Source organism: Opisthocomus hoazin, chromosome 3, assembly GCF_030867145.1.
Source record: "Opisthocomus hoazin isolate bOpiHoa1 chromosome 3, bOpiHoa1.hap1, whole genome shotgun sequence".
Lineage (NCBI taxonomy): Eukaryota > Metazoa > Chordata > Aves > Opisthocomiformes > Opisthocomidae > Opisthocomus > Opisthocomus hoazin.
Genome location: NC_134416.1, coordinates 21,487,228 through 21,509,237, shown reverse-complemented (window position 1 = coordinate 21,509,237; position 22,010 = coordinate 21,487,228). Strand labels below are relative to the sequence as shown.

Below are 22,010 nucleotides of genomic sequence, written 5' to 3'. Positions count from 1 at the left end.
CAATTTACATAAAATTGATTATTAAGTGGAGAAATGTTTCAATCAAGTTCATTTGTGTCCCTCGTGGTGAGCAATTTATATTCATGTCTATACTCAAATGAGCTGACAGAGTCATACAATGGGCATTAACTATTAATCTAAATTTATTGGAGCATTAGTAAATTGATAACAAAAATGTACTCAAATACACCAAAACATTAATGATTAATAATTTGGTTGAAGAGACATCAGGTGCAGTGGTACTGACAAGCTACTGCATGCTCAGAATTATATGCCATTCAGAGACGTAAACAATTTTTCTTAACTATATTGCCAGAAGCTACACTGGCTATTCAACAGAAATTATTTCAGAAGACCAAGTAGTTGTCATCTGCCTCAGTTGATGGAGATGAAATAAAACTGTCTGCCCAGAGGTAATGTCTGACTTCTGCTCCTGGGTCTAGAATCTGCCTGGTGTCTACCTTGATTATTAAACCACTACAAGAAGTGCCCTTTTAAGATAAATGTTTATACAAAAGGAAGGCTATGACAGCATGACTGTGTAGTGCACAGTTGATCACAGACAACAGACTCCTCCATTTTCTAAAGAGCAATATTTGTATGTTACCATCCTATTTAGAGAAAAAGTAAAGTATGGATAGACCCATTGGCGCTCTCAAGTTGTCACAACACAAGACAAGTTTTCATTGATCTAAGCTTCATGTCAGCAAACGTGACTCTGGAAGGACTCTCACGCTGTTGCCCATTACCAAGAGCTTCCCGTTTGCAATGGATCAGTCACAGATACACTTCCCAGAAAATATCAGCTTCTGAGATACGACAGCCTTCAAAACTCTAAACTTTGACACATATTATATCTGATATTAAAAGTCTTAACTTGTAAGAAAACTGAATGACACCAAAAAAGCGGCTTAGACTTCCCCTCTCTCCCATCTTCAAGATAGCCTTCTCATAATGTTAAAACTGTGCAAAAAAGACTATGAAAGAACAACCCAGAAACCAAAACACCCATGTGCAACATAACTTCCTTCATATTTTTTGTGTGTTGTTGTAAACGCCTACAAAAATTAGAGTTCTATTGCCAGCACATCTTCTTTCATTATCTGGTATCTATTATGCCTGAAAATTCATATAACCATGCAACTAAAATTACAGCCCACGTTAGGTTTAGCTAAAGACAAATTCTCTCTTAAAGAGGTATTAGACTTCCCACTGAACTAGGAGTTCAGGTTTCAGTACTGTTTCTACCACTAGATTTTTGTGTCATGAGGAGTCTTCTAAAAGTCTTGCTGCAATCATTACTCCACACATTACAGATTTCTGGGCTTTAACACCACCATATGTGCACTTACATGCACAAAATGAGCTATGCTAATTGCCATACAGTGCTCTCTACCACGTTTCTTTATTCACGCCTAACACACACCTCCAGAATCTCTTAAAATCCTTAAAACACTGAACTAGCTAATTCGGGTGACAACTGCACAATCATTGCAATATGGTGCTCAGTGCACTGAAGAACTCCTTTGCCTCAAGATTTACATGTACAGATTATTCTTAATACAATCACAGGTACAATGTCACAATTATCAGTGTGTAACATTAATACATTCCAGAAAATTGATCTTTTTGTATTGATTCCCAAACATATTTTTGCACCATTGACAAAGATTGTGCTAGTGTCCTTCAATTAGGACTGCCTCATATTCAGAAGCAAAAATCAAATCTGAAGTAATACAACTACATAAACACACATATTACAGAGCTCAGTGATATTTAAGATGAAACAATTTTATTAATATATTTTTACAAACTTGATTTTGTTTTGATCTTAAAGAAAAAAAAGTATGGATGCCTTTTGTTGAAGTTTATTATTTATTCTGAACTGCTTTCCCACTGGAGAAATGATAATCTTCTACAGGATTCTAATTCTTCAAAAAGTTTTTTTTGGTGGGGTTTTTTTTTTTGGTTTTTTTTGGTTTTTTTTTTTTTTTTTTTTTTTTTTTTTAGAAAAACAAGAGTAAATTACATACCAGAGAGCTTTGTGATGAACAACCATCTGGGGGAGTCAATGGGTGCCATACAGCCCTCTCTCATCTACGAAGACTGGCTTCTTAATTTTAGTACCTCAGCCAGATGGCTAAATTTAGGTGTTACCTTAGCAATCCAACTGCTAGCAAATACTTAGTATAGTTGTGTTTGCAAAATATCCTTTTCCTTAGGACAACAAAGTTCGTTAAGTGTCTCCTATTCAAAAAAGCTTCACATATAGGTTTATGCATAATACAGCTTCCCAGGGTGAAAACAAACAAAAAAAGCCAATCTGTCCTTACACACACACAAAAAAAAAAAAAAAAAAAAAAAAAAAATCTGGAAGATACTAAGACAAACATTTATTGCCAGAGTTTCCAAACAGATGCTAAACTGACAAGCTGTTTCCTAAGCCAAAAGAGAAAGCAGCCTATCAAAATCTGCCAGATAAGTCTTACCTTTCTTTTCATTTGTTGCTTTTGCATCGTCATTTTCTTCTAATTTGTCATCTTCATCTTGTACAAATTTGAACGGTTTGTAAGAAAGAATCATTAGACCATCCCCACTTGGCTCTATTGCTGCATAATGGGGGACTGATTTTCCTTGTAAAACTCTCCTTTTAAAGATTTCATATGTAGGATCACCTACGAAAAAAAAAAATCTTAGCAAAAGTATTTTTCTAGAAGACAAATTATTATACGAGAATCTCATTACACTTAAAAATACTCCGCAATCCTACGTTAAATCACAGTACCATAGTTTAAAAAGAAATTTCTCTTTTGTTTTCCAAATAGTTTGTTAAATCTGTAGACTCTAAAACTAATCTAATGTTGCCCTTTTTTCTTATGACATCTTTGTTGATCACAGCTAGCCCTGCAATTCATAAAACCACTCACAGCCTCCACACAAACAAGTTTTCCAAATATTTCTTGAGCTGCTGTAAAAACTGGAAAAGCAATGAAACAGCTAGTGGTAACACTTTATTCATAATGCAAAATGCCCAGCGTCCTCCACTGTTGTAAAACAATGCCCTTTACAAGGGAGGTCCCAGATGTTAGCGACTGGCGCCAAGGACCATGCCATTCCCTAACATGCTCCCAAACATGAGGACTGATGACTCAAAACACCAGTAGGTGAACAGGTTCTAGCACGTTTATTCTTTTTCCATTAGAATCCTTACTGCCCACAGTGTCCACAGTAATTGATCAACTTCCAAATAATAACAGATTGTATATATGGATTTTTAGCTAAAAACAAAACAACTGGATAAAATTCTCACAAGTGATAAAACTATCCCCAGGAATTGTTTAGCTTTTCACATTTATGCTTCATCTCTTAATTAAAAGAAATCACTGTGCTTGTAACTAAAACTTAACTTGAAAGAAACTAGGAACTAATTAGCAGAGACAGACAAGACCAGATTATGATGGTAAATATCATCTATGGCACTCTAGTACTCCAAAAAGTGTTCCTGTTTGACCTCAATGTTAAGCACAGAGAAACATCAAAGTCAGAGGAGAATACAGATAACAATGGATAAGCCAGGTATAATTTAAGCCCTCTCAGTTGGTTATCTTGTTTGCTAAGCAAGAAGTGTAGTAAAGAGTAATAACCAGACTATAATGTAATTCTGGTACTTAATGGTGTTAATTAAAGCATCCCTCTTTTTCCTAAAGTTTGGTTGGGGCAGGGGGTGTGGGTATTAACTGGAGAGATTCAAACATGCTAATTAGAGACAGAGTGAGAGATCTATACAATCAGAAGACACCAAGCAACAGGGTAGCCTGCTTTAAAAGATTAAGAAATTACCTCGGCTTAGATATATGACCAAAAAGAGCGTGTCTTTGTATTAGGGGGAAGTTGGCCACTCATTGAACGAGCTGTTATTTAACTGACTGAATTTAACTGTGCACTGAAACATCTCAAAATTGTTTACACATCTCTCTTACACCATTTGCTCACTTGTTAAAAGGCTCTATAACCTCACACTGTCATTGTGTGACCAAACCTTTTGTAGAGTATTTTCAACCAATCCTCAACACTTAAAATTTTTAAGTAAGTCTATGATCTTTTTGGTAAGTTCATACATACTACGTGATATTGCTTGTAAAGAAGGTCAGAAGACAGCTAAGCACTTAACATTTTCTCAGCCTAATAAAGCAGCATGGTGGTTCTTAACTTCAAGCTTTCACAGTGAGGATTCCTAAAACATGAGTTAACTAAAGAAAAAAAAAAATGTTGGAAGGGTATACCTTTGTCACAACCCTCTGAAGTACCATACAAGATGTGAACAGACATCTGTTCACTGCTTCCATTCAGATTTATTGTCATGCCTCCATTTTTTGTTCTTCAGTAATGCAATAGTGGGAGGTGTGATCACTTTGTCTAGCCAGCCAGACATAGCAGAGAATCATAGAACCATTAAGGTTGGAAAAGACCTCTAAGACCATGAAGTCCGACCGTCAACCCAACACCACCATGCCTACTAATCCATGTCCCTAAGTGCCACATCTACACATCTTTTCGTCATCTCCAGGGATGGGGACTCAACAACCTCCCTGGGCAGCCTGTTCCAATGCCTGACCACTCTTTCAGTAAAGAAAGAGTGATTTTTCCTCATATCCAGTCTAAATCTCCCCTGACGCAACTTCAGGCCATTGCCTATCGTCCTGTCACTAGTTACTTGGAAGAAGAGACCTGCCTCACTACAACCTCCTTTCAGGTAGTTGTGGAGAGCAAGAAGGCCCTCCCTCAGCCTCCTCTTCTCCAGACTATACAGCCCCAGCTCCTTCAGCCGCTCCTCGCAAGACTTGCTCTCTAGGCCCTTCACCAGCTTTGTTGCCCTTCTCTGAACACGCTCCAGCACCTCAATGTCCTTCTTGTAATGAGAGGGGCCCAAAACTGAACACAGTACTCGAGGTGCAGCCTCACCAGTGCCGAGTACAGGGGCATGATCACCTCCCTACTCCTGCTGGCCACACTATTCCTGACACAAGCCAGGATGCTGTTGGCCTTCTTGGCCACCTGGGCACACTGCTGGCTCATGTTCAGCTGGCTGTCGACCAGCACCCCCAGGTCCTTTTCCTATGGGCAGCTTTCCAGCGACTCCTCCCCAAGCCTATAATGTTGCATGGGGTGGTTGTGACCCAAGTGCAGGACCCGATACTTGGCCTTGTTGAACCTCATACAGTTGGCCTCAGCCCACCAATGCAGTCTGTCCAGATCCGTCTGCAGAGCCTTCCTACCCTCAAGCAGATCGACACTCCCACCCAGCTTGGTGTCATCTGCAAACTTCCTGAGGGAGCACTCAATCCTCTCCTCCAGACAACTGATAAAGACTCTCACAGCTGTTGGTGTCAAGAGACATAACTATGTTTTAAGGTTTTGCTTTGATGAAGCACAGATTTTGGTAATTTTAGAGATGGCTTGTTGATTAACTGCTTATTTTTACTATAATTTGATTTGATAAACTGCACCCACAGGCAGAGTTTCAAGAAAAATTAACAATTGCCTACTGATAAAAGAGGATGCAAGGTATTGTAATTCCTCAAAACAGCTTTTATCTTCAAGACTGGTTCATACATCACTCTGATTTGCAAGATATTTATTTAAAATAAATCAAAACTTATTTCGCTCTTCATAATGCAGGTCTGCTTTGAATCTTGTTATTTACATCTCTACTGACTAATTACAATGTTCCTTGGAAATGCCGGAGAACCAACAAGATTTTTTAGAACAATTTTTGAATCCACGGAAATTTATGGAAAAAAGTTTCATTCAATGAACAGCTGCCCTAAGTTATAAAAAACACACCGTAAAAAAAAATTTGTTAATGAAAATATACAGTGTAATAAAAGTTTGTGTTTGTGCTGTCTTTAAGCAATGGTCTTCAGTTCTAGACTGACAATATTACCGATTTAACTTTTCTTACAAGATATAACCAGAAACTTTCATAGGTTTCTGTCTCTTGTCAAGCTGCCCACAAAAGCACAAGGCAATCTCACTTGCCTCTCAGAAATATTTCCATCATTCAAAGTTTCAACAGCAGATGATGTGAATAAAGCCATCAGGGCAACACAGCTGGTGATAGGGCTGGAAGGCATGGCCCGTGAGGAGCGGCTGAGGACTCGGGGCTTGTCTAGTTTGGAGAAAAGGAGGCTGAGGGGCAACCTCATTGCTCTCTACAGCTTCCTGAGGAGGGGATGTGTAGAGGAAGGTGCTGATCTCTTCTCCCCAGGATCCAGTGACAGGACGTGTGGAAATACCTCAAAGCTGCGCCAGGGGAGGTTCAGCCTGGACATTAGGAAGCATTTCCTTACCAAGAGGGTGTCAGACCCTGGGAACAGGCTTCCTACAGTGGTGGTTGATGCCCCAAGTCTGTTGGTGCTCAAGACGCTTTTGGACAACGCCCTTAATAACATGCTTTAACTTGGCCAGCCCTGCTTTGGTCAGGCAGCTGGACTAGGTGATCCTTGTAGGTCCCTTCCAACTGCAACAGTCTTCCATTCTATTCCATTCTCCTACCCATACAGTATATGTAGGAGACTAAGTAACATTTGGAAGGTAACATCGCAGTATGCAATCACTGCTTTAGTTCAAATAGTTAAAGATCTTGCTTCTACCAGTATCAAAATCATAGTTTTTCGGAGATAATGAATGAGACTTAACCACAGTCTTCCCAAAAAGGTAAGTTAATTTAATCCGCACATCTTTAAATCAGACACTGAAGTATGGGGTCTTGTATCCTTTATGGAAATCATGATACTTAACGTAAGTATATATGGTCATATTGAACAGATAAATTACCCTTTGCCAAACTTTAATAGGATGATACATTAATTAGTAGGTATTCATACACTACTATGTTTTTAACGTGTTGGTCTAAAAATAACTGAATAACTTAATATTCTCTTATCATAGGAAATCTTGGAATATGCAGTATTTACTTTTTATGCTACAGTTCTTATATTTATCTCATACTAATTCCAATCATGTGACACTGTTAATTGGAGGCTAAAAAAACAATAAAAAAACCAAAACATAACCAAACAAAGCCCCATATCCAGCTTACAACATTTTGAAAAGTATAACAGACATCAGTTAGAAATAGTTCTGTATAATCTCGATTTTATAAGATCAAGCTAAACAGGAATTGCATTTCATAACATCACAAAGTTCTACCTTGTTTTTTAATTACCTTAACCACACATGTATAAAACTTTACTTCTTCCTGTCTTCCAAATGTTTGTCAGAATTTAGGTCTACAACCAATAACTAGATCTCAAAATGCAGGAAAAAATTACCTATCCAAGGTAAGTTGGATAGGTTTTTGGGAAAGGAAATTCCAAGCTCAAGTTTTGGGGAAAGGAAATATCAGAGCCTGAGGAACAATCAAAACTTCTAATTCAAAGAATAAAAGCACAATTCGTATTTTTTTAAACATTACTCACCAGTCATAGAAATGTAAAACACTTACCCTCTTTGCTTATCTCTGCAATTGTAACCCATTCCAAGGTAATATGAAATCCACTTCCTTTTGTGTCCAATTCATCTTTTTCTACCCTAAGCAGCAGCACAGCTACTGAATGCACATCAGATTTTACAAATGAAACACTGTGTGCTATAATAAATGGACTTCCTAGTTCTTCATTAAACACAATCTAGAAGACAAAATTGTAGTAGAAAGTCAGTCAGCTAAAACTGAAAGTCTTGCTGTTTCTCAGAAAGCAGTGAAAGGCTTCACTGAATGTCCAATCAGTTAAAGTTTGCTTCCCACAAACCCCTCTGCCAGTATGAATCCATGAATCTCATATGTTTCTGGTGCCTCCTTCCCTCTCTATCAAGCCACTGTTTTGAAATGCTTTTAATTATTATTGTTTATATTATAAAACCATTATAAGGGCCCATTAAACAAAGCACAAAGATCCACAAAACTGTCTGCATTATGTCTGCTTACTACTACAATAAGTAGAGGTGCAACACGTGATGAACAGAGTAAGATACATAAACACAGCATATCAGCTGGGGGAAATAGTCTCACACCCAAGGTGAAAATGCAGGCATTTCACCAAGTCCCTCGCTGCTCCTTGAGACACCCCAACATCCTGAAAAACTTTGTAGACCTCAACGTGCAAACAAGAAGGTAAAAAGGTCCAGTGCATCGCTGCTAGTGTTTAATCATCAACGAGTACTGGAGGGGTCGGTGTCTCTTTATTTAGCTACTATCTTTACAGAGAGATTAAATTTTCTTTCTCTATGAAGTTTCATGAAGGGGAGTAAGAAACAAAACCCTATATTTAAACAAAGGACTATGCTATTTATGTTTAGGAGGAGTTAGGGTTAGAAGTTTCTGAATTTTTATGTATAGGGTTTGGAAAAGTCCAATATTTGGATGGGACTAGGCAGGCAGAGCACGTAAATATTAATGTCATATCGAAAGGCAAGTAAGCACCACTGTAAACAAGAAATAATTTCATACAGAAGACTGCATGTCTTGTAGCTTGAGACATTTAGCATTTGGTACCTATAGTTGGAAGCTTTAATTCTAGAAACTATGTATTTCAGCTTTTCTCAACAAAGTACTCATTCAGTAAAAATCCTGAAAAGATAAAACCAAAATGAATCCAAACAGCACAGAAGAAGAAATGAAACATTCTTTATTTGCTAGAACATATAAAAATGAAAGAATAAATGACAAGAAATTCAAGCTTAGTGGCTGAAAGAGTATAGGCTCCATCTAGCTGTTGTTACTGAAACCTGATAAAGTTTGAGGATTTATGGAGTTGGGATGTTAACATCACTGTAAACCACTGAGTGCTCTAAATATTCAAAACTTGAATTTAAATGGTGACAGAACCTCAACATATAAATCTCATGTTTTAGTTACACTGACAACTCCAATGCAACTTATTTATGTATCAGCATTCTCACACAGAACAGAAAAAAAATCAGTTGGTATTTATCACCAACTGTCTAAGAACAGGATGACCAATTTCGTAGTGAACTCTCAAAAGATGCAGGGGAAGAAGCTAATCTATTATGCTGAAATCTTCACTTCAGGACATATAAGTTCCTGACAACACTAAAATCTCCTTGATTGCTTAGGAAACTGCCCTCTAATAAAGAAAATAGATGCAAAGTGTGGGTGCTTCATACCACACTCATCTCTCATGAATACAGAGGAACTAACCACAGACAAGACTCACAGTAGTTCAGGTAGAAATGTAACTTAATTATATTTGTTGTGTCCAATCAGGATAACCAATACCATTAGTAGTGTAGTAAGATCACTTGGACATGGATACAAAAAATGCTCCTCATCATGACTCTTTAAAATAATTAATTATGTAAAGAATTTAATCACGAGGAACATAAAAACATACTTCAATTACAAGTAACAATTTAAAGTAAAAATATTAAGCACCAATAATTTTCCAGAGCTAAGTGCAGAGTATGAAAACTTTCCTTAGCAGAGAGGTGGAAGTAATATTGCTTATATTACACCTGCTTTGCAGGTAACCCTTAGGGTTACACTTATGAAAGCTTTTTAATTAGCAGTTTTGTTTAAGTTTTGTTTTAGTCTCTGTGGATGTATTTTTAAGATGGGGCAAATCAAATGGTGAATATTTCGAGCAAATTACATCCGCACAGACAAACATCACACAAACCTCCTAACTTAAAAAAACAAAGTAGCTTTTAGCATGGTTGACAAGCTTTTCAGACTTTTTAAAGAAATCTCTATCATTCCACTAGCCATTTGAAACAGCAAACAATAAAAGACAGGGAGGCAAAATCCTGGACAGACAGATACGAATAGGGAAGGGAAAGAGAAAATGATTTTTAGAAAAAGTTCAGCTAGACAAGCACTTAGCCACCTATTTAGAAACACTTTTACTCAGACAGATTCTTCTTCAGTCAAAAGGCTGTTCCCTTTCCAACACTTGAATTTTAGGTATTTTGTACATAAAGAAATAATTAGTTTAGTCATTAGCAAAAAAATACCCCAATGATTTTTACACTTAAATACAATACTGTATCAGTGATACAGAGTTATGATTTACAGCTTAATTCTTCACAGCATTACATACACGCAAGTCTCATGAGAAATGCAGTAAGAATTATTTGGTAGATGTACAGTTCTTAAAAATATTATTGCAAGACTTACCTCCCACTTTTCAGATGCACTGTTTCCACGCTTGCCTGATTTAATTAAATACAGTCTTCCTGTACCATCAGAAAGGATAACCCATGTGGAAGACGAGAAGTGAATTGAGGCACAAAGGCGATTATCATAAGCTGTCAAGTCTGTAGGTAGCCTGAAAACTTCTCTTGGTTTTTGTAGAGCAGTGTCCTATAAGCAGTCACACACCAAGACTTTATGAAGTATTTAACAATTTCAGTATTACAGACAAACGAAGAATAACAAATCTCAGTAGCAATTCACCAGTTTCTTTGTGCAGTTCAGCATATTTGGGAAAAAGTGGGTAGCAAGCATATGTGGAAAAGGCGGTGGAATTTCATCGAGTCAGTTTCTATTCACTGAAAACATGAGTGTTCTATAACTGATATTTCAGCACACAATTTTTTTCCTTCCATTTTACAGTGCTAATTACATTTTGCATTAAAAAAAGGCTTTTCACTTCTTTTCCCCTGGCATTCCCACATAATTAATCACTTACCTCACATAATTCTAGTCCCAGTAAAAATTTGAAGACTTTAAAAGAAATGAAAGCCACAGAACTGTACTCAAACTAGTTCATAAAAACTCACTTCTAAACTAAAAAGAATTTTAGCCTATTCTCTTACACAGCTGGTATATTCATGCCGACTTCTCAGTTTTCCTAGAGTGGCCATGTTACTCAGTAAGTTTGAGAAGTAACAACTGTGATTAGTCAGCAAAGAAAAGCTGTACTAAGTCATACCATATTTGCAAATAACTTTTCCATCACATCACGATTATACTATGCATCAGGATGAATTTATTTAGCTAACTGTATCAGTGGCACACTGCAATCTTATTTTTTAAGCCAAACTACAAGCATCATAGTTTTTGAGCACAAATAAACAGAGACATTAAAGTGATCAAAGTGCACAAACAATACAATTCTCCAGTGAACGACACATCAATTTTTACAAAACTATACCTATCACTAAATTTTACAAAAAAAACCCAAACAAACCAACCACCAAAAAATTTGGTCCATCCATCCAGTATTTCCTGCTGTATAAATTTTACATAAATCAGCCTCATTGATTAATAATGCAAAATTAACGTTAGATTACCAATTTCATCTATATTTCTAGTAATTGTTCTCAAAAGTTCTGCTTTAGTTCTGTGTTGCCTTCTTAATTTCCAGCTAATTCTAACAGAAGAAACTGCTTTCGTGCTGTAAATTGGATTTCCAACTCATGTCATTACGTACAAAGGCATGTCTTCCAGGATATCCTCTAGGGATTATTCCTCATCTTGTGCCTTCACTCTCACATACTCACTGTCTTTGCTGAATAAGGCTTTGTAACTCTCTGCTTATTTGGCTAGCAGAATGCCAGCAACACCATTGTCTGCTTTGGACTACGATTTACCTCCCTTTGGTGAGCTGAAGGAATCTCTGAATATCTAAGAGGCTTGTTAAAAAAAAAAAAAACAAAACAAAACACACCACGTGACCAAACCTTTATGATTTGAAAAGAACTTGGCATCACAGTTTAATAAAAGGTCAGGACATGCTTTATCAGAAATACAGCTTGATCAGCTACTTATGAAGTAGATCAGGCTGCAGTATTAAGAGCACAAACAAAATATTCTTACAGAAAAACATTAAATGAAGACTGGAGATTCAGCAACATCACAGTCACATATATATAATCTTTCAAATAACTGAAATAGAACTTAATTGCTTCAAGTCTTTCAACTGAAATAAGCAGCTGCTAAATAAAACCAGCTGGTGGTCTGTCATGAGTGGGGTCCCCCAGGGACTGATACCATGCCCCACGCTGTTCACCATCTTCATAAATTACCTGGATGATGGGATTGAAAGCACCCTCACCACATTTGCTGCTGACACTAAACTACATGATCAGGTAGACATGTCATAAGGGAGAGCCATCTTGCACAGAGACACAGACAGCCTGGAAGAGCAGGGTAGCAAGAACATTGTGAAGACACAAAAAACCAAGCGCAAGGTCCTGCACCTGGGAAGGAATAACCCAAGAGCTCAGTACAGGCTAGGAACTGTGTGGCTGGGGAGCAGCCTTGCTGAAAGGGACCTGGGAGTCCTGGCGGACAACAAGCTGACCATAAGTCAGCAGTGCAATGCTGCAGTAACAAAGGCAGATTGGACCCCGGGCTGCATCTGCAGGACCATTACTAGCAGAGATAGAGACATGATCGTCCCTCTCTGCTCGGTGCTTGTCAGGCCACACCTGGAGCACTGCATCCATTTCCAGTCCCCACAAGTGAAAAAAAGACATGGACAGACTGGAAAGGGCCCAAAGGAAGGCCATGAAGATGACCAAAGGGCTGGAGAACCTGCTCTGTGGGGTGACTGAAGGAGTTAGGACTGTCTCCCTGGAGAAAATTCAGAGGGGACCTCACCACAGTACTCCAGTACTCAAAGGACGGCTAAAAGGAGGACAGACGCTCTGTCTTCACAAGAATTGACATGGAGAAGACATGGGGCAATGGGTAAAAGTTTGTCCTGGTTTTGGTTAAAACACATTGGATCCTCCTTTATGAATCTTCCTTACAGCCAAGTTCCCCTAAGTAACTGCATTTTTCTGAAGCTGGCTGCATATTTCACAGTGTCCTCTCCAAAGCTGGTAACACCTGATGTTTATAGTTGTACTGAGCTAACGGTAGGAATGGAAGGCAGAAAAAGGCCCCTGCTTATAATTATTACTATAGCAACCACGGTCACTGACAGATCTCTTAGGTCCTGCATGTGAGATGTCATAAAGGGTCACACTTGCCAGGAAGGGCAGACAGAACAGGTGACCCAATATTGACCAACGCGGTATTCCATGCCATGCACGTCATACTCAGGTTAAAGCTGGGGGATCACGAGGGTCTTGCTCTCTTCGTCCATGGCTGGCTTCTGAAGAGGACCCTGCTCCTTGTCCCGCCTGTGATCCTGATCCAGATCCAGATCCGTGCATTCCTGAGTCCAGTTCCTGTCTACTGCTGAGGCCAGTCCGGGACTTCCTGCTGCTTCCTGGCAGCTGTTGGTGGGACACCAGAGCCCGGCACCCAACTCCGGGAAACTCAGCATCGGTTTTGTATATTTTGCATTATTTTCTTATTATTAATATTATTAGTGATATTAGTAAAGCTGTTTTAATATTAAATTTGTAAGTCTCTCTCCCATTTCCTTCTTTTCCCTTCCCGTGGTGGGGGGCTGGGGTTAACAGAGAGTATCTGCCATTCCGTTTATTGCCGCCCTGCTCCAAACGGTGACACCAAGTTGCACCAGGAGAGGTTTCATCTTGACATAAGTGAATTTTTTACAGTGAACAACCTCTCCCAGGACATGGCAGAGTCCCCATCTCTGGAGGCTTTCAAGACACAATTCGACAGTGCTAATCTTGTCTAGGCTCCTTTTCCCAGCAAAGTTTGGGCCATATGATCTTTTGAGGTCCCCTCCAACCTGGGCTGTTCTATGATTCTAAAACAAACAGTAGACACTAACAATATACTTAAATATATATATATATATTCACCACCTTGCCCCTTATAATGATCATAGATTTCAGGATCTAATGACTCCAAAAAGGTCTTCCAGTAACAATAAAACCAATTCCTGTTGTTTCTGTTCTGTATCTTAAAGAAACATTTCTCATGAAGTTATGGTCCTTCCCCCTCATGTCACAGTTACATATAGATATCTTATAAAAGAAAAAAAATTAGATACCATAGTTTTCATAGATATTTTGCAGGCTAGTGTACCTATATTTTTGAATAAATAAACAATTGTCACTGGGAAAAAAGGTGTCTGATTGGTCTTCACACATCAACATTTCCCTTTTTAAACCAAATCTATCTTCTTAATTCAAGAACAGATAAAATATATTAAGAACATAACTAATGGTCATAGAGCCAATTAAACTATTTTCAGTTTTATTTTACTAGGCTCATTTCCAGTCAGTTGACCTACAATTATTTTAGAAACTCTGCAAATCAGAAAACTCTGCTTAATGATAAGGAAATTCTTCCTTTGTTACTAACAATCAGCATTAGTGTCACTAAAATGAAAATATATTTAAGTAGAAATACATTTTAAAAAATAGAAAAACAGAATTTGAAAGAACAACATTACAGGGACCATTTTGAAGATATTTACAAGTATGTAAAAGGAAACACAAACAAACAGAAACACATTATTGTACTGAAAACCTGGGAGTGGGAAGCAAGTAACTATTCTATGCCACACAAAATGCACTCTCTTACTATAGTAAGGGTGGGCATGAGATTAAGAAATAGTAGTGAAAAAGTATCAGATTAAAAAAGCATTTCATTACAAGTCCTGAAATTTCAGCCACAAATTATTTTAATATTTTCTAAGCATCTCCTGTCCCTCTGTTTTCACTCAAGCAATGGGTAGCCTGGGGAGGAAATCTTCTATATACATATCCACTTCTAGTAAAAGAAACTCACCCATTCTGCCCTATGAAATAAGGCAGTCAAGAATATATGTACAAAGCACCATCTTTAGAAGAGTTCTTTGCACCTGTGCACGTGTATGCAATACAGAAAGAGCACATTTGTGCATGCAAAGCATGCCACGGTCTCATTTGTCGAGAATCCTGTATTTGAGGGGATTTAAAATCCTTCATATTTTCCAGATGTTATTAAAATCAGGTGCGCATTCAGAACATGTTCAAAGGTATGCAAGACAAATTGGATTTGGATAAGTACCATTTTAATAAGCAACAGCAGAAAAGACCAGATGACACACAGCCTGCCTGCCTGCCTTTTGGGCCTGCTTGAATTCGTATTAGAGAATACTGTGTACTACAAAAAGGCACGGGGGTTGTAAAGGAACCTGCAATGAAAAAGATGCAAATTTTATTTTTAATTACTGGAAGCATTCAAGGGCCACTTCGTAGATTCAGTTGCATCACTATGCCCCTTGAACTATTCTGCTAATTTATAACACATTCAGGAGGGGAGAATGAGTTAAAAAAACAAACCAAACCAACCCAACCAGCCAAAACCCCAAAAACCAAATCCACAACCTAAACAAACCAAACAAAAATCCCCCAAACACTAGGAACAAAGATTTTTGGCTTCCTCATCTTTTACTTAATTTTAAGATTTAAGAAAGGTAGCGTTTTCTACAATAAAAGCATTCCATTGTAACTAGCAATGACTACTGTGCCTAGGAAAAAAAAAAAAAAAATCTCAAGCATCTTATCATGGAAAGAAGCATCATCATCTCCGTTAACAATGATTTACAGGGCTATACTATGTGACATTACAGAAGATCACACTGTTGACAGCCTTCAAGTGTATCTTAACAGTAAGCTTCAAATAGTTTTGGGTATAATTTTTAACAAAAAATAATTATCAACTACCAACTATTTAATCTTCTACAGCTCACATCAGATTTATCAGCACTGAGCAGGAATGTCCTCAATATAACTCCTGAAAAAAAGTGAAAAATCATCTTCATTGCACATTACAAAGCCTCCTCCTCAATCGGCAAGCAAAGAAATGCACTTATTCACATTTCTGTTCACTAATTTACCTTCAGGCATTTATCAGAACAGTTTCTAATCTCAGTCTGACAATGAAAAGGAAGGACTTACTTCATGCTGAAACAAAACCTCCCCTCAAAACCCTTCCGCGTCATATCTGCTTTTTGACTTACTGCTTCTCTGCTCACCAGCTGGTTAACAGGGCTTAATAGCAACTCCATACTCCATAAGCATGAGATGCTGACATTAGTCACATATTATACTAGCAAGAACTGCCTAAAACAACTATAGCCATTTTAACAGAAGTCATGTTTACTCACTGTAATTAGGTTTAAACGACAGCAACACAGTTTAGTGAAAATTTACTTAGGATCTTTGGAATGCCTATAAGAGTTCAAGTGGCACACCTGTAAGACTTACATGTTTTAAGCTGTATTAAGAAATTGTATTGTTCCAAAGTCACACACAGTTTGTCATACAATACAAACAAGTGATATTTCATAAGAGATTGAAAATAAGAATGAATTTTCAATGAGAAAAAACAAACATACCAAAAGAGAAAGGAAAAAATAAAAGTTGTAAGTTATATGGCAATTTCCAGAAAGTCACCATAACAAACACAAAACTTCATTTTTATGAAAAAACAAAATACCTAGGCATTTGACAAATCTGAGCAAAAACGTCCACACCCAGCATTCTGAATAACAAAGAGACAAATGTTTAAAATTGTGATAGCGAAGTCCAAAACATTTTGTTGTTCTTCACTTTATCTGATTCCCTATTCTGACTTGCTTCAACCAGAATTCCCACATTTCTGGTGCCACTAAGTTGTTCTGAAGTTAACTGCAAATTACAGAAACAGCATTCCACAGCTAATTCTTACTGGAATTCAGAAAGATGAAAATATAGATACCATTAAGGGTTTTAGTTAAGTGTGAGAAGAATTACTGTTGCCACAATTTCTCAATTCCAGTACTTGTATATAAAAAGAAACAAGGTCATCCTTGCAAAAAGAGCTGAAGGTGAAGAAATCAAGTCCAACTACTTAACTGCTGGAAGAAAAAAGACATTTAATATTTTCCAGCTGTATTCCAGTATTACAAACATCAAGCAACTAAAAAAAGTCAGATGCAAAAAACCTCAACTCCGTAATCCTATCACTACACTACCCATTGAGTCTCTAAAACAAAGTACCGATGCTATCTTACTGAATGAAAATTAGTCTGGGTAGCTGAAACAGAAGAATGTTAAAGCTTTTTATACAGTATTGTCAGCAAAGTTAGGGTAACAGTTTTTGCAGCCTGGTATAAAAAAAAAAAAAACACTTTCATATCCATCGACTCAGAAAAACTGCTCACGTTGATCACTTTTCTTTCTCAATTATGTCTGATATCGAACAAGTGGCAAGGTATTATACATACTTATTGCCTTCACAGATCAAAGTTGCAGGAATAATTCGTGATTTCACAGAATCACAGAATCACAGAATAGTAGGGGTTGGAAGGGACCTCTGTGGGTCATCTAGTCCAACCCCCCCGCCGAAGCAGGGTCACCTACAGCAGGCTGCACAGGACCTTGTCCAGGCGGGTCTTGAATATCTCCAGAGAAGGAGACTCCACAACCTCCCTGGGCAGCCTGTTCCAGTGCTCCGTCACCCTCAGAGAGAAGAAGTTCCTCCTCATGTTCAGACGGAACTTCCTGTGCCTCAGTTTGTGCCCATTACCCCTTGTCCTGTCACTGGGCACCACTGAAAAGAGCTTGGCCCCATCCTCCTGACACCCACCCTTCAGATATTTGTAGGCATTTATAAGGTCCCCTCGCAGCCTTCTCTTCTTCAGGCTGAACAAGCCCAGTTCCCTCAACCTCTCCTCGTAGTGGAGATGCTCCAGTCCCCTCACCATCCTTGTAGCCCTCCGCTGGACTCTCTCCAGTAGCTCTTCATCCTTCTTGAACTGGGGAGCCCAGAACTGGACACAGTACTCCAGATGAGGCCTCACCAGGGTAGTGTAGAGGGGAAGGAGAACCTCCCTTGTCCTGCTGGCCACACTCTTCTTGATGCACCCCAGGATCCCATTGGCCTTCTTGGCAGCCAGGGCACACTGCTGGCTCATAGTTAACCTGTCGTCCACCAGGACACCCAGGTCCCTCTCCGCAGAGCTGCTCTCCAGCAGGTCCACCCCAAGCCTGTACTGGTGCATGAGGTTGTTCCTCCCCAGGTGCAGGACCCTGCACTTGCCCTTGTTGAACCTCATCAGGTTCCTCTCTGCCCAGCTCTCCAGCCTATCCAGATTTATGGATATTTAGATTTATGGATAACTAACACACTGCTACATTAGAATGATCGCCAATGTAACACCCATCTACAAGAAGGGCCGGAAGGAGGATCCCAGGAACTACAGGCCTGCCAGCCTGACCTCAGTGCCGGGCAAGATTATGGAGTGATTCATCCTGAGTGCGTTCACCAGGCATGTGAGGGACAACCAGGGGATCAGGCCCAGTCAGCATGGCTTCCTGAAATGCAGGCCCTGCTTGACCAACCTGATCTCCTTCTATGACCAGGTGACCTGCCTAGTGGATGAGGGAAAGGCTGTGGATGTCATCTACCTGCAGTTTAGTAAGGCCTTTGACACTGGAAAATCTGGCTGCCCATGGTTTGCATGGGTGTACTCTTTGCTGGATAAAGAACTGGCTGGATGGCCGAGCGCAGAGAGTGGTGGTGAATGGAGTTAAATCCAGCTGGCAGCCGGTCACAAGCGGTGTTCTCCAGGGTTCAGTTTTGGGGCCAGTCCTGTTTAACATCTTTATCAATGTCTGGATGAGGGGATTGAGTGCTCCCTCAGTAAATTTGCAGACGACACCAAGCTGGGTGGGAGTGTCGATCTGCTTGAGGGTAGGAAGGCTCTGCAGAGGGATCTGGACCGGCTGGATCAATGGCCCGAGGTCAGTCATACGAGGTTCAACAAGACCAAGTGCCTGGTCCTGCACTTGAGTCACAACCACCCCATGCAATGCTACAGGCTTGGGGAGGGGTGGCTGGGAAGCTGCCCAGAGGAAAAGGACCTGGGGGTGTTGGTCGACAGCCAGCTGAACATGAGCCAACAGCATCCTGGCTTGTATCAGCAATGGTGTGGCCAGCAGGAGCAGGGAGGAGATCGTCCCCCTGTACTTGGCACTGGTGGGGCCGCACCTGGAGTACTGTGTTCAGTTTTGGGCCCCTCACTACAAGAAGGACATTGAGGTGCTGGAGCGTGTCCAGAGAACGACAACAAAGCTGGTGAAGGGTCAGGAGAACAAGTCTTATGAGGAGTGGCTGAGGGAGCTGGGGCTGTTTAGTCTGGAGAAGAGGAGGCTGAGGGGGGACCTTGTTGCTCTCTACAACTACCTGAAAGGAGGCTGTAGTGAGGCAGGGGTTGGTCTCGTCTCCCAAGTAAGTAGCAATAACACGAGAGGCAATGGCCTGAAGTTGCATCAGGGGAGGTTTATACTGGATTTTAGGAAAAATTTCTTTACCAAAAGAGTGGTCAGGCATTGGAACAGGCTGCCCAGGGAGGTGGTTGAGTCCCCATCCCTGCAGGTGTTCAAAAAGTACGTAGATGTGGCACTTAGGGACATGGTTTAGTAGGCATGGTGGTGTTGGGTTGAAGGTTGGACTTGATGATCTTAGGGGTCTTTTCCAACCTATGATTCTATGAATCAAAGTTGCAACTGAAATAGGAAGCAGAACTAGAAATAATTATGCGTCTACAAGCACATGTGTTCTTTAACTTTGGATTTAGGACAAGCATGTCACCCTGTTCCACCTCCTGTTTTAAAGACGACTGACATTGATTTTATTTGTGGCCATTGCTAACTTGTAAGGTATACTTGGCTGAAAACAATATTATGTGTAATATACATTTGACTAATATACAACCAGGTACATTTGTAATGAGACACTTTGTTGACTTTTCTGAATACACGCTCCTTTTTATACACATGCAAATAAGTTTCCTTTCCAAAACACCACTGTGTTGTGTATTAGGACACAAGATGGTGGCTATTTATTTCACAGTTGTAGAACGGAAACTTGTGACAAGATATTAATCAAGTGCCGTTTTCCTGAAGATTGCAACGGACCGACCAATCCTAGGGAAGAATATTTATTATTTCCATTTACTGCATATAAAAATGCAAATTACAGCCTGTTGTAAAATCCTTTATCTAGTTTCTCTGCTAAAAAACACATTTACACACTTCAGTGCCCTCCTAATGAAGGAGCATACTGGGTGTCTGTTTTGTGCTGGCAATGGGGAGCGCCGGGGGCTGCCCCGAGCTCCTTCCAGCTGGCTCCGATGGGCTCACCCCAGGGTACAGCCCAGCCTGCCAGTCAAGATGCTGGCATGGAGCAGAGGTTCCCCTGCAGCCCTTAGAGAAGACCATGAGGAAGCAGGTTGTCCTCCTGCAGCCCATGGACAACCACAATGGGGCAGATACCCACGCTGCAGCTCACAGACAGCCCGCTCCAGAGCAAGCTCCTGGCAGCAGCTGTGTGTAACTTTGTTTCTCATCATCCTACTCTAGTTTTAACTGGCAATAAATTAAATTAATTTCCCCAAAGTCGAGTCTGTTTTGCCCGTGATAGCTATATCTTCCTGTTTTTATCTCAATCCACAACCTTTTCTGTCTTATTTTCTCCCTGTCCTGTTGAAGAGGGGGACTGAGAGCCTGGGTGGGTTTCTGGCAGCCAGCCAAGGCTAACCAACCACAAGGAAAAAACACAAAAGACTGGGACAAGCCACTGTTAACAGCAGGCTTTTGCTGACAAGCTTCTTTCTTTTAGACATTGCTACTGGGAACCCAGATGATCTTCTGTGTTCTATGAAAACTAAAGAACTGTTTTGCAGCTTCATTTCTCAGCCTATCACCGTCCAGAAACCTGTATTTCCTGAAAAATCTAGAACTACCATTTCAGGATTTTTCCCAGTTTAGCCCTGGCCTAGTAATTTTTACCCCCAGAACCTTGCACAAAGTAAGCCACACTCTCTCCAAAAAAAAAAAATCAATCATGCATCACTCATTGTTTTCTTTTGTCCCACAGGGTTACAGGTCAAATTCCTTGGTAGCATGACAATGGATATTTTCCTTTACACACAGTCTTTTATTCCTTAATGACCAAGCACTACAACTGCATGTACCAGAAACACGGTGTTCATAGGGCCATGTCCTTTCACCTCCAGAATGAAGCATAGCTTTGTAAAGTAAACCCGTGCATTAAAATGGCTCAAAAGAAATACAAGTTAAACTACTTGAGGACATCTGTATAAAAGTGGAGGTCTGTCATGTTTTTCAGACCTGGCCTAGGTTGCTTACACTGTATTTCAAGTTTGGCCAGGGCCACTAGCAACTTTTTGCCTCCAACAAGTGATGCCCAGATTAGGCTAGTAGTTCATAAAGGCCTGCATTTCCAATTCTAACGCATACAGCTTCTTTCTCTCCTTATATTTACAATCACTGGATTTTCAAATTAGCAAACAGATAAACATTAAGTTAATGCAGGGGGGAAACAGCCAGCAATTAGAAAAGAAGCGTCTACTCTTTTTCAGCTTGTCACCACGTCTATCTTCCCCAGAATGGAAGCAGATGCAACACTATTGCAATACTAATGCAATACTATCAATGAAAAGATGTTGGAAACCTCACTTAAAATCTTTTCATCCTTCCTGGTGAACTGCATTTTTGTTAGTTTACCTGTCTTCCCGGCAATACCTTCCCCCAGTTTTTGCACTTGGATCCTACCTGCTATATTTTCTACCTTATCTAACCCCCATCTTTTCAAATTCAGTAATTTTTAAAAAAGTTTATTCTTACCAGAGTCACTGAAAGATTCATAACCCTTCCAAACTGATCAACATAGTAGACATTATCCTGGTACCAGGAATCAAGGTGAAGATAATTATACATTCCAAAAGCACGCATGTGGTCAAGGGTATATTGATCATCACGAAGTTTCACTTCTGCTACAGCTGGGGAAAAAATAATAATAATAAAAAAACCATTTTAACAATTATTCGTTTATAACAATGGTTTAAAGTTCAAACTAATAATTTGAAAATAATTCTTCCATTCGTAGTCCATTTGAAGAAAAATACGTTATGTATACACAGTTTAAAATTTCACCATAAACCTGGAAAGCAGGTCATCCACACTGAAGCCCACAGCAGTCATTCACTGTGATCTTGTAATAACTATAGCCATTTATGGTGGCGCGACCTTGGCATGATGCCAGGTGCTTACCAAGGCTGGTCTAT

General features: G+C 39.6%; 1 protein-coding gene across 2 annotated transcripts in view; it reads right to left on the bottom strand.

The window, feature by feature from the left end:
* The window catches only part of NUDCD1 (NudC domain containing 1), a 52,158-nt gene that overhangs the window by 20,827 nt on the left and 9,321 nt on the right, over positions 1-22,010 (bottom strand). For both annotated transcript variants that reach the window (XM_075415675.1, XM_075415676.1), the window contains exons 2-5: positions 21,571-21,725; positions 10,196-10,381; positions 7,508-7,691; positions 2,490-2,675 (exon numbers count right to left, since the gene is read on the bottom strand). In XM_075415675.1, the coding sequence (XP_075271790.1) occupies positions 2,490-2,675; positions 7,508-7,691; positions 10,196-10,381; positions 21,571-21,725 (711 nt within the window). The remainder of the gene's footprint in view (positions 1-2,489; positions 2,676-7,507; positions 7,692-10,195; positions 10,382-21,570; positions 21,726-22,010) is intronic.